The sequence below is a fragment of the Solanum dulcamara genome, chromosome 1 (genome assembly GCF_947179165.1).
Source record: "Solanum dulcamara chromosome 1, daSolDulc1.2, whole genome shotgun sequence".
Classification (NCBI taxonomy): domain Eukaryota; kingdom Viridiplantae; phylum Streptophyta; class Magnoliopsida; order Solanales; family Solanaceae; genus Solanum; species Solanum dulcamara.
In genome coordinates, this window is record NC_077237.1 from 8763036 (window position 1) to 8776977 (window position 13942).

The following is a 13942-nucleotide window of genomic DNA, read 5'->3' on the forward strand; positions in this document are numbered from 1 at the left end:
ATATCTTATCCTTTTCAAATTTCACTTCTATAATTACACTAAATATATTATTTTATAAAGTGAAAATTTGATTTTAAAAATGTATATGTATATATATATATATACATACATATATATATATATATACATACATATATATATATATATACATACATATACATACATATATATACATATACATACATATATATACATATATATATATATATATATATATATATATATATATATATATATATATATATTTGTATGTGTATATATTGTATAGGCATGATACACAAATATGATCTTTAACTTGATTTCAACTGACAACTATGACATTTAACTTTGTTAGTGCACAAATAGACACTTTAACTATCTAAAACTTAAACAAATAAACACTCGAATTTTACTTATAACACAGGTGATTTGGGTGTATTTCACGCATTTTGACCTGTAGAATTCGAGTGTTTATTTATTTAAATTTTAAATAGTTAAAATACCTACTTGTATACAGGCAAAACTAAATACCACAGTTGTCAGTTGGGGTCAAATTAAGAATCATGTTTTAAGCACTTGCTCCTTAGGCCATCTCCAAACCATGCCAAATTTTATTTGGTGTAAAATTTGGTGCAAAATTGCTCCAACCCATGCCAAATTTTGCACTAAATTTGATGTGTGAATAGTGTATCACCAAATTTGGTGCTACACTATTTGTCACACCAATTGTTCTTTATTATTATTTTATTATATCATATTTTTAATTAAATATTATATAAATTGGTATGTTTTAATTAAAACATTTTATTAGGTTTACGTAATATTTTTATAATATTTAATTTTAGATTAAAATTTTAAATTTTTTATATATTATTTTCCTTTACTTGAATTTTTTTTGAAATTAAATTTATGTTAATTCTACTATAAATTTGAATTGGATATAAGTATGATTAACCTTGATAAAAATTAAATATGCAAAAATATAAATTGGTCAATATATTAATTTCATGTATTATAATGTACAACATGATAATTGAGGATGAGCGTGATCTTAACGCACCAATTCAAGATGTTTTAAATGGTTCAACTCTGACGGTAGAAATGACAGTAAATAAAAATTATCGATTTCAACAATTTCTTGCTCGACATAAAAAAAATTAAGAACAAAAAAGCTTATTTTAAACTACGTAATGTATTAATAAAATATTTATGAGATCACCGTAGTGATCTTGAAAATTGAATATCTATGTAGAACTTAAAATAAAATTCTTTTTTAGCCTAAAATTTAATGCAATAAGATGTAGTTGCTTTGTACCATCACCAAATTTGGTGCAAGGGTGAGAGGTGCCCTTACTAGTGAATTCCAATCATGTCTTCATATATTCTACACATGCATATAGTAATATTACCACATGTCAAATTAAGAACAGTGATCAATTCATGCCAAGTTGTTCACCACTAAAAAAAAATATTTTTAGTGTAGAAATGATATAGTAATATTTTTTTATATATTTTTAGAACATGTTAAAAGAAATTGAATATTCAAAGTTTTTAGCTTAGCTCTTTCCATTCATGTTCCAAAGCACATCACACTTTGCCCCCTTTTGTAGGCTATTTCCTATTACCACTCATATATCATTTAGAAATATCCACAAATAATAATTTTCCCCCTTTCTAATGGATTTTCCACCACCGGAGTTTTTCGCCGGCGCCTCCGACGGAAGACCATCTCCGACGAGGAGAGAACTACAAGGTCCCCGTCCAGCTCCTCTTAAAGTCAACAAAGATTCCTACAAGATCAAGAAACCTCCGGTTGCTCCTCCGCCACATACCACCGCCGTAGCTCCGGCGGCAATAACGACCCAAAACCCCCAAACGGTGATTATCTACGCCGTTTCACCGAAAGTCTATCACACGACAGTTAGTGACTTCATGAGTGTTGTACAAAGACTTACTGGATCTACTTCTTCCTCGATGGAAACATCGACTTCCGGGTCGGGTTCCGGTGATGGAAACTTATCGCCGGCGGCGAAGTTGGCTTCTATGGAAAAAGCGAGTAGTCCATCTGCTGCTGTTCCTCCGGCTGCTGCTGCTATGGAAACTTTTGATTCGATGGATATTTTGGATATTATTGGAAATTCAAGCGCAGAAATGTGTCAGATCCCGGGGATTTTGTCACCGGCGCCGGCAACTTTACCACCGGTATCTCCGCCGGGACTATTTTCGCCGTTTCCGACGGATCCATTTATGATGATGTTAAGTCCAAGTCCGTCAACGTTGTTTTCAGCTCCGTTGATTTCACCGTCTCCGTCTGCTTCTGATCTATTCCATCCATTCTTTGACTTTTAAGGTAGACTTTTTTTAATTTTTACTTCTTTTTTTTTTAATGAGGTCCAAGTAAAATTAATGTAAGATTAGAATTTGATGAGGTTAACTTTTTATTTGCTCATTAAACATTGTTGTTTGTACAATAATGTATATTGCCACATTTAGCGGGATTCAATGACAATTGTATCATAGTTGAATTTCCTTTTTATGTGTTCACATTGTAGCTTTCCATTGGGAGCTTAGTTGGTTTAGCAAATACTAAAGAGCTTTTTTAATTATTATTATTATTTTAGTAACACGTTATGCCTCCTTTTCTTTTTTTTCATATTTTAGTGCATTTTAAATTTATATTTTGTATAACATTGATGTGAGATGATAATATTAGAATGATATGGCCAATAAATATTCATGTCACTTATTTGATATTGAGGCATAATTAGTATTAATTTTTGTAGAAAGATAATTTTGAGATTTTTTAATGATAATTCTTGACACTAATCGCTGGGGTTGAACTCGAAAAGGATTTTCCTTGCAAAACAAAACTTATTTAGACAAATTTTCCAATAGATAAAATTGTGAAAGCTCACTCAATAGGATTGAATCAAAGTGGACAATACATTAATTGTTGAGCTTAGATCATGACAGATGATATTAGAGAACTTTCCTCATGTAGTTGTGTGACAAATTAACCTCAGAGGTTGCAATAGCTCCCTAAGAGGGTGACTGTAATAGGTGTATAAAGCATTTAAACATTATAATTAAGTGATTTAGTTAATAACAAAGAAGAACGCCACACACTTTATAGTTCCAACACTTAATTATTACTCTAATTTATGATAAAAACAATTATTTATTTAAATATGGAGTAAATTAATGCGTAGATTCTAATTTAACTCATCATTTCAAAGATAATAAACCATTATAACAGCTCACAAATAGTCTCAAGCTCCCACATCTCCACGAAAGTTGATTATTATTACGAGAGAATTAGAGAATTTGGATACGCCTTGAAGACTTGACATGAAGCGATGCCAATATTTCAAATTCTTATGGTGTTTTTTATTACTATTTGCGTTCCATATCAGTTGATCATTATACTAGAAATAATTTTACCATATTAGATTATTAGTTATCCACCTTACTAAATTAAGAAAGTATTAATTAATATTTTTTATATTATCCGTGTAATTAATTCTTTTTGAATTTGTAAAGTTCCTAAGAAGTTTTTTAAGGAATGAATTAGTAAAACCATCTTGTTATTTATGATTTCTTAAGCACCGTGCAAAATGAAAAGTGATCAACTAATATAGAATGGAGAGAGTATGATTTCTTTACGCTTCTTATTAAATGTAACGACTAGAGTTAATTAGATACTCCCTCCGTTTCTATTTACTTGTCAAAAAATTCATAATTTGATTTTCCTTTTTACTTGTCAATTTTGACAGATAAAGAAAGAACAATTTTTTCTTTCTATTATACCCTCAATTTATTAACCTTGAGTTAATATCTTTGAAAAATGTAATGAGTAAATATGTTTAAAACTCTATCAATTAATAGGAGTAAAATAGTAAACTTACTATACCAATCATTACTTTCTTAATAGGTATGCCAAGTCAAAATTTGACTAGTAAAAAGGAATGGATGGAGTATTTGAAGAAGATAAAAGTGTTCAATTTTGACAAATTTAAGGAACCAAAATTGTTTAAAAATTTATTTTTAAATATTATTTTAAACCTACCCCAAACATAAGAGACCATTTTTGTTATTTTTCCGTAAGAAATCAATAAATCTTTGTTTCTTCAAAGGACATCCATCACCTTTTTAAAAAAAATAAATAATCAAAGCGCTGGTGCAAGTAACAACAACATACCCAATGAAATCACAAGTAAGATTTGAGGAAGATATCATATACGGAAAGCTTATCACTACCTCATGGAGATAGAGATGTTGTTTCCGAAAATCAAAGAACTAGTGCCTAAACTTAATTAGAACATTTTTTTCTATAGTTAACCAAGCTACTTCTGGACCAAACTTACAATTTTTATGAGAGAATGAATACTAAATTAGTTAATATTTTAGAAGACAAATATGGTCCAACAAGAATTAGTGAAATATAGGAAAGAGATTAATAATGTCTCAAAATAAAATAATTAATATTTGTTAAAGTTGAGGAAACAATTTAAGTTTATCTTATAGCTGATCATGAACAAATAATCAACATCCATCTCAAAATTTCTAAATCTTTTCTCGTGTAGAATACCAATTTATAAAGCAAATAAAACGTCATTTGAAACAAAAGACACACACACACCCCTATTATATCAGAGAAATTAAACGAAAATGAATGGAGAAGACAATGACACATATCATATTCATCCTTCTTGTAAATAAAAAAATTCATGTGTTTGCAGTCATGAAAGAAAATGTAGACACCTTAGGTTAGTAGTTATCGATTCAGATAAACTCAGTAATTTCTATCCAGACCGACTTGTATATTCAAAAATATTTATAAACATTTAATTGTAACCATAATTATTATGATACAAATGCTTGTGATTATTATACTCGTAAAATTCTAATTCCTAATTCTTCCCAAAAAGTAGATGTAGAGAAAGAAACTTTGGAAAACCGTCGGAAATTTGGTGGCACAAATGGTCATGTGTAAGGAAGAAAATGTTTCATCAATGGATGAAAGCATGGATAGGTAATAGGAAAATTAAAAAAAAGAAAGATAAAGAGAGTATGGAAGAGAATATTTTCTTCAATTTTTTTCCGTTTGATTGGTCAAAATTCTTGACAAAGATTTTCTCTAGGAAAATAAATTCATTAAAGAAAAATATTTCCTAGCATGAAAGTAGAAAAAATAAGTTTACACATATTTTTCCAAATTGATCGCATCCTCCTAACCCCTCCAACACCATCTCATCTTTACTCCCCACCTCCCGTATCTCCCATAACTACAACCCTATCCCCTTATATCGTACCCCCACCTTCCATAGTATATGTATCATTGTCTAAATTATACGCGGAATAGCTTAAAAAACTCTTATATTTGATTTGAATTGTCAACATGATCCTTCTATTCACGACTTTGCCAACTGATCACTTAAACATAATGAAACTCAACTTTTTAAATTCTTTTCTCCGAGCCAAGTATAACTATTAGTATATTTATGTATGGATGTATGTATTGTATGTTTTGAAGAAAAAAAACTATTGATATATTTAGAAAACTCAATTATATCGTCATAATTTATTGTAAGGAGCATAAATAGTGGTATTTATGAAAATTAAGATGCCATGGAATAGTCAAAGTATGTAATTTGTGGTCCTAATGTATTTCCACCGTTATATTCTTCCACATTGAAAAACACGCTTTGCTTAAGCAACATTTCTTTGACTTTGCATCCGTTGACTTTCTTCCTGCTTTGACATTTTCTTCTCCTTGCCCTTTTAACATTTCAAATCTGTGGATCTTTGATTAAGAAAATGACAAAAGTACTCCCTAATAATTTATGGACATTGGTATATATACATAATGTCCAATTATATATCTATCTATACTATATATATTAAAAGCATGAAGAGCATTAAAATATTGATTGAAATTCTTGTCATTCATTAAAAAAATTTATTTTAGACAAAATCATTTTTTCGTTATTTTTCTCAAATTATTATTTAATTATTTTAATAATATTAACTATAATCTTGAAAAATAAGAAGTTCTAAAATATATGATAAGAGAAAAATATAAGGAGAATTAATGTAGGTAGATTTTCTTTTTCTTTGTGTACTTAAAAAAGGAGTCCTAAAATATATGAGAAAAAAATATAAGGAGAATTAATATTGGTAGATTTTCTTTTTTCCTTATGAACGTTAAAAGGACTTTTAAAATTTATAGTAAAAGAAAAATATATGTTGAAAGCTATTAGAATAATTAAAATATATGGAAAGAGTACGCTGAGGAAAATTATTAATGTCGAACTCTACAATAGTCATTCTTCTCCAATTTCAACTAAAAGTAAGTAAAAAAAAAAAGTGATTGCAGCGAATGAGACACTTTTATAGAAGGAAAAAAATTCAATAGTGACTCAAATTTCTCTTCCTAAAAGTTAGGACGTGATATTTGGATTTAAGCCTTTAAAGGGTATGTTATGATTTACCTTTTAATTGTAACGCTATTATGGAAAGACATTGTCGATATTGAGGAGCAATTATCAAGTTTTATTTGTTGCACTATATCTAAGATTATAATTTTGTATCAAAATTACGACATTCAAAATTTAGTATATAGTTTTGCTCCTATGCAAGCTCAATTAAAAAAGTGTTGGCAGACAAATTGATTTCTATCATTTCTTATGGGATACCATTTGTTACACCAATTCATTCATGATTCTTCCATATGAGTTGGTTATTGATTTTGATTCCGTAATTTTTTAGTGGGTTCTTTTTTAATTATTGTGATGTTTGACACTAAAAATTGATGTCATATTTGATTTCTACGAGACTTTTATTGCACATGAATACCAACTTAAGTTCAAAAAATATTGATTCAATGTGGAAGAGAGAATTTCATGGTAAGAAAATAAAGTTGATTCGTTTTCGATGTTATATTGTTCAAGAAAAGAAGCAGGTAATTTATGTAGTTCTATATTACTTTTTATATGTGAATTGTTGTGAATTTCTTTTCATGTACTTCTATCGAGATTTTTGAAATTTTTGCTCTAATTGTGATTTAATTTATTCTATGTTTTGTTTATTTAATTAAAATTATTCTTCAACAAACTTTTGGTTAAATCCATGGCATGTACGTCTGGTCAAGAACATATGCATTCAAACGGTATCAATGGGCGGGCACCTGCGTTCTCGGTTATAATAAAATTATTATAGATATTTTTAACTTCACATGAAGTTTGAAGTTTAAAAAAAAGGTAAAGAAGAATTTTTAATATTAAACTAAAAAATAAAATGGACTATACAATTTTATTTTATTTTTAAAAATATCTATAATAATTTTATTATAACTAAATAAAATGAGGCCACTCAAATTTAGGACCCTTAGGCAAGTGCATTATTTTGTAAGGCATAGAGTCGTCCCTGCTTAAGATCTTCAATTGTCTAGCGCTCATAAAGAGTTGCATGCTTTTCAATACATATAATTTTATTGATTGATGTGAGACACACGTACAAAGTACGTACATTAAACTAGTATATATATAACGATCAGAAGTTATGATAACATATTTTAGTCTCAAAAGAGATGCATCATTATGAACTATTCATTGAAGTGGTATTTTCTTTTCGCTCTTTGCCTTTTGATATATTATGTCCATCATTAGTGGAATAAGTGTGAATATATAAAAAAATATTATGAAACTATATAAAACAATAAGAAGAATAAAATAGGAGAAAAGAGAAGACTTGTTATTTCTCTTGAAGGATATTTCAGAGTTTCTTACAATGAAGGAAAACCCCATTATTTATAGGAAAAAACTAACTTGGTTCCTAAGTAGGATTTCTAACTTTTCTCTCAAGGAATCCACATAATAGACATTCACTATAATACAAATATGTTTATAACACTCCCCCTTAGATGTCTATTTGGTAGATTATGTGTCTGGTTAAAACCTTACAAGAACAACCCAATGGAAAAAAATCTAGTGAAGAAAAAAGATACACATATCTAATAATACGCATTTTGGATGCCTCATTAAAAACCTTACAAGGAAAACCCAATGAAACAAAACCTTGTGAGGAAAAAAGAGTACATCACGTATTAACTCTCCCTAATGGGAACATCAATCCAATGATTTGAATCTTCGCATTCCAAGCTTGTGCACCATATTCTCGAAAGTTGTAGTTGGTAGAGATTTGATGAATAAATCAGTCATATTATTACTTGAACAAATCTGTTGCACGTGATATCACCGTTCTTGGGAGCTCATGTGTGTAGAAAATCTTTGACAAAATGGAATTCGTTCTATCTCCTTTTTATGAATCATCCCTTCAAGACTAAAGAATCGTGCAAATTCCTCACTTCAACTTCTTTAAGCAAATAATCAATTGCTTTTTGAAAACTCTTTAAGAGTTCCAATTCAAGTTATAAATTTGCATAACAATACGAAAGTTTCTTCATTGATTTAATCCATATGAGGATTATAAATAAGTTTTTCAAAAACATGCATATGCTATCATTTTGAATTCTCAAGGGATTTTCATATCAATTTTGTCAAGTGACAACTTTCAATATTAAATGCATGACATCTTCTAGTGTTTAGATTGCAAGTAAAATAAGTTTTACGCTTCCCAAGATGCATCATTCCACTTTTTACTTGATAAATAATTCTACGTCAGCATATTTTAATAGATTGTAGAATTCAGATCCTCATAATCTTTTACAATATTGCGCGCTATTGTATCAAGATATCATCAACAAGATATCATTTTGTATCAGTTCGCAACGTGACATAACTTACTGAGATCTCATCACTTCATTATTTTCAGGTACCTACCCTTCTCATGAGGTTTCGTGAAGTGTTATGTCGCATGCTCTTCAAGAGCACATTACCTTCTAATTATGATCATTTTAATCCTTTGCTCCTCTCCCTTTTTCAAGGATCATTTTATTTATAATCGATTAGTCTATCATGCTTCATGCATGTCGTAGACTCTGTCTTTTAGTCAATAGGAGCATTTGCAACTCTTGATTGCTTCTTATTTCCCCCCTTATGTTAGACAAACTAATATATATCCCAATATATTTGGAGAATCCATCCTAGTGCATCATGGTATATTCATTAATCATATACCGCACATTAAATTATTAGATAAAAATAACATGGTCTTTGATAATAAATTAATTGAGAGAGAAATTAATCATAATTTATTAGTCTGATGCACACAACTATTTTGCTATGCAATTTATCATATTTCATACCATGGAACAAAGTTCTCATAAGCAATGATTGACTATTTATCCGAGTCATTTAATGTCACATTAGTTTGGATATTTATCAATATTATCAAGATGAATTGTCTTGATTACATATTCAGAAAGTTGTGCTCTTAACTCAATTATTTTGCACAAACAATTTTGTGAATGTCAAACTACAGGTTGACAATAAACGCACATGTAATTATCTTATAGATGTATCTCTTTAACATATCACATGACAGGTGAACGGACCCATATTCACTTTTTATTCTTTCAGAATTTAAGGGATCCAATCCCAATAGTAGTTAATCCAATCAACTTTTTATGAGAACAAACAACATCAAACAATTCTTGAAGAAACTTTTAACTCTCCAATATATGTCTATTACTCAGTATGCATATCTTCGAGATGGACAAGTCGCTCATGTGAATTATCTGCACTAGTAAACTCCAAAGTTTACCATGATATATGCTATTTTCTTAAGTAAATTTCATATTTACTACTTCAGAAGTAAATTTCAGATGTATTTCTTCTCAATTACTCTACCTCTTATGAAGGTGAGTCGTGGTCTCATCACGATAAAATGCACATTCATATAAATAAGCTTCATTTTTTCACTATCACATTCACTTCAATAGTCGGTTTATTCAATCACAATCGATAGGCAATAATCATTAAATGATTGAGATGAAAAACTTGTAACATCATCAAGACAAATGGACTTAATCTGATTATCAAAAAACTGTGTCCGTAATTACATTATTTATGCCAATAATTTTGCAAATGCTAAGTTGCGAGATGACAATAGGCACACATGAGACCATCTAAAAGAAACATTTATTAGGACTATAAAGTATCTAAACAACTCACTATATGGGTGAATAGGTCCAAAATATCCCATGTATACGTTTCAAGAACGCAAGGGACTCACTCTCAACTTTCGTTGGTGATGGTCTAGTCATAGTTAACTTGCCTTGATAACAAGCAATACAAGAAAATTCACCATTTAAAAGAATCTTTAGATTCTTTAATGGATTGTCCATTTGAATTTTCTATAATTCTTCTCATCATTATCAAAAGTCCTCATTCTTAATGAATGGAACACAATCATCTAAGTATATCAAACTATGATAACTTAGTTCCATATTCCACATTCATGTGTAATATTCAATCCACTTGTCTTCTTTCAGACATATTATGCATTGCTACCACATTCAATTTAGAGAATGGATCTATATCTGTAGCATTTATCAAAAGTTCTCATTCTTCATGAATGGAACGCACCATTTATGATAGATTAGTATCTAATTCCACATTCATGTGTATAATTCAACCACTTGTCTTCTTTCAGACATATTTTGCACTGCTATCACATTCATATCAAGGAATGGAGCAAATTTAATGAATAGGTTTCATGACTTTTCACCAAAATCACATTATTTTGCTTTAATCATCATTATATAATCACTATGGTGCATTGAGGCTCAAACTCAATGTCTTATCCATATAAGGCGTGTTATGCCATAAATCGTGGGACTTGTGTAACACCCCAAAAAAAATTACGCTAAGACCCGAACCATTCTTTGTATGCATATAGGCACAAATCCAATAAATTCTAATGTAATGGAATTGTTATGACTGATTCTTTAGTACTTGAAGTATGTTTGAAGTGAATTATGGTCATAATAATTCTTTAGCACAAAGTTGAGTTGAAAGCTTTCTTATCGATTGAGTTTCGATATAAGATTTTATTTAGATCAACTTCAAACGATCATATATCCTAAAATATAATGTGTTAGGTGGCCCATGACCTATTAAATTAAAGGTCTTTGCGTCTGCTTTCCAACGCCATCATATTTTTCTCATTTTGAGTTTGAAGTAAAAAGTTATGACTATTTTACTTGAGGTTTTCAGACCATCAAAAGTTATGGGTCAACATTACAACCCGTAGAGATTTGTACGGATCGTAGAAATGATCTGTAGAACATTGAAACACTTAGAAAAATTTTAGTCTTTGGGGTCTTTTCTATTCTTGATTACGACTCGTAAGAATTCTTATAGGTCATAAAAAAGACTCGTAGAACCTCCAAAACACTTGGAAAAATTCCAAAAGTAAAGTCATTCCTATGAGTGATGACGACGACTCGTTAAAAAGTCTGAGATTCGTAGGAGAGATTCAGAGACTCAATTTTAAGTGTTTGATAGGATGAGTGGATCTACGACTCGTCAAAGTTTCGATGAGTTGTAGAAACGATCCGTACAAGGCCAAAATTAGATTCTTTCAAAGGATAGTTTGGACTTTTTCAATCAAAATCTCGACATTTTGAGACTATTTTGAGTCCCTTAACAGTACCATATGTGCCTTAGTCCTCATTAACACTTATTTTATTTGAGAGCAAAGATTGGAGAAGAGAAAGAAGCTAGTTCCCACTTGAAGCATGCTTCAAGTCTAGCTTTGAGACATTTACTGGCTTTACCGTGTTACTATTCGAAGAATGGAGGTGATCTCTCTTCAAGCGTTAACTCCCATCTTCCAAACTTTTGACTGTCCTTCGAGTTACAGGTATGTAAGACTAACTAAAGCATGATTTAAGTTTCTTCCATGTGCCCTAAGTATATGATTGGTTAAGTAGTAAGTGATATAAGTCTCCTACGAATGAATCTTTGAAAGATCTCTTTAAATCCTAGTATATTTTTGCATAACTTTGCATGATTGATAGTTTTCATGAATTAAACACATAAAATAAATGATTATATTTCTCCCTAAATGAATCCTATTTGAGTATTAACTTTCAATATATTACACAATGGTTGAGTCTAAAAATTTGATTGGTGAATGTTGAATGAGCATGAGTTGAACTTGAGTTGGATAGTAGAAGTCTAAATAATTGTTGATTGGATTTCTGATGAGTCATGAATGAGTCTTGAAAAGAATTTCTAATTGAAAAAAGTGATGATTGAGATGATGATTGAGTTGATTAGAGTCCAATGTGACTAGATGAATTGACTTATATAAACTGATTGATTTGAGTCTTATGAGCCTACTGAGTCTTAGGAGGAGTATTGGCACCGAATTGGGTAAGAGTGTAGTTATAACTCAATCTCCATGAACTACGTCGCCAACGTAAGATAGAGGGTTAAATCTTTTAAGTCCCAAAATGAAGGACTTTGATTGATTGTGGATCCAATAATAGTGATTTGTCATTTATCCTGGCAAGGTATTGGACAGGTGTGGCAACGACATCGCTTCGATGTACATCACCAGTTCATAGGTGATGGTTGTCGGTTAGAGAAACTCTCAATTAGGATATGATCTTGCATGATAGGATTATTAGATTGAGATTGTAGATGATTGAGTCGATTTGAGAAACATTTGCTAAATTCTAAATTTTTGCATATCCTTTTAGTTGATTGATGAGCTTGAGGTAAGTATTTGTTGGCTGTTTCTCCTTCCTGCCATTTTACATACTCGTACATTACATGTACTGACGCTATTTGGACTACATTATTTCATGATGCAGATACAGGTATTAGAGATCCTTAACAGACGAACCGTTGATGATCACTTCTACTCTCAGATTTGGTGAGTCCTCCTTGCATCCGGAGGCACTCTGGATTAGTTATCTTTTCTTTAAAGTATTTCTTTTAGGTAGCCATGGACTTGTCATTGGCATCTTCTGAATAGTATTGGAGGCTTCATAGACAGATAGATGATAGTGTCGAATAGATGTTTTGGTTTTCAAAACTATCCTTATCATATGGAGTTGATTTGAGATTTGTTTTAAATACATTATTTCCCTCGAAACGTTGATTTGGTTAGCCTACTTGGATGTCTTTTTAATTTATTTTTGATTCTTTCACTGAGTGATTGAATGTGTAATCAGATCAAGTAGTTCGCTTAGGGACCAGCAATGGTCTTCGAGTGTCGGTCACGCCTAGGGTACCCTCTCGGGGCGTGACAACTTGAATCGGCCAACTTCTTTCCTCATGGTGCACCAAGACTCAAACCTGATATCTTACCCTCTTGGTGCAATTGGTTATGAATCCATCTTCTTACCCATATAAAGGCGTTTTAGGCCATAAATCAATGAGACTTAAACTCATTATCTAATCATCATGATGCGTCGAGAATATAATCCGATGTCTTACTCTTTTGATGCGATAGAGCTTGAATCCATCGTTTTACCCTAAATTAAGACTCACCCTCGAGCCTTTGATAATATTATACCACATCAAATGCAATAATCTTTTTGAAGTTCATTGCTCGCATGTATACTTTCTGAGTCTAATACAACAATAACAAGCCCAGTATAGTCCCACTATATGGGGTCTGGGAGGGTAGAGTGTACGCAGACCTAACCCCCACCTTGAAAGGTAGGGCGGCTGTTTTCGAAAGACCCTCAGCTTAAGAGAGAAGAACAAGAGAAAAGAAATAAGGAAAATAAGACATAGGTCAGTAGAGCCAAGCATATCGAAAACAATATAAAAATATGAGAAATGAGAGAGACAAAGTCAGGGTAGGAAAGACCGGAAAGAAAGGAGCATTAACTACTATAGATAAATAGGATACCCAAAGTAAACCGGACCAACAAATATAAGCAGTAATCAAATGCAGAAATCAAATATTAATAAACAAATGAGCAAAACTATGACTACTATGGAGAAAAGATAAGCCATATAGCCCACTATCTTAGTCTGAG

General features: G+C 30.8%; 1 protein-coding gene across 1 annotated transcript; it reads left to right on the plus strand.

The window, feature by feature from the left end:
- The first annotated feature begins 1516 nt into the window (after nucleotides 1–1516).
- Nucleotides 1517–2504, plus strand: LOC129886844 (protein MKS1). The gene has a single exon (XM_055961720.1). The coding sequence runs from the start codon at nucleotides 1657–1659 to the stop codon at nucleotides 2326–2328; it is 672 nt and encodes a 223-aa protein (XP_055817695.1). The 5' UTR covers nucleotides 1517–1656; the 3' UTR covers nucleotides 2329–2504.
- The last annotated feature ends 11438 nt before the right edge of the window (nucleotides 2505–13942 follow it).

Bases quoted from the DNA above. Each gene is read 5' to 3' on its own strand.
- LOC129886844 (XM_055961720.1), top strand. From the start codon at position 1,657: ATGGATTTTCCACCACCGGAGTTTTTCGCCGGCGCCTCCGACGGAAGA.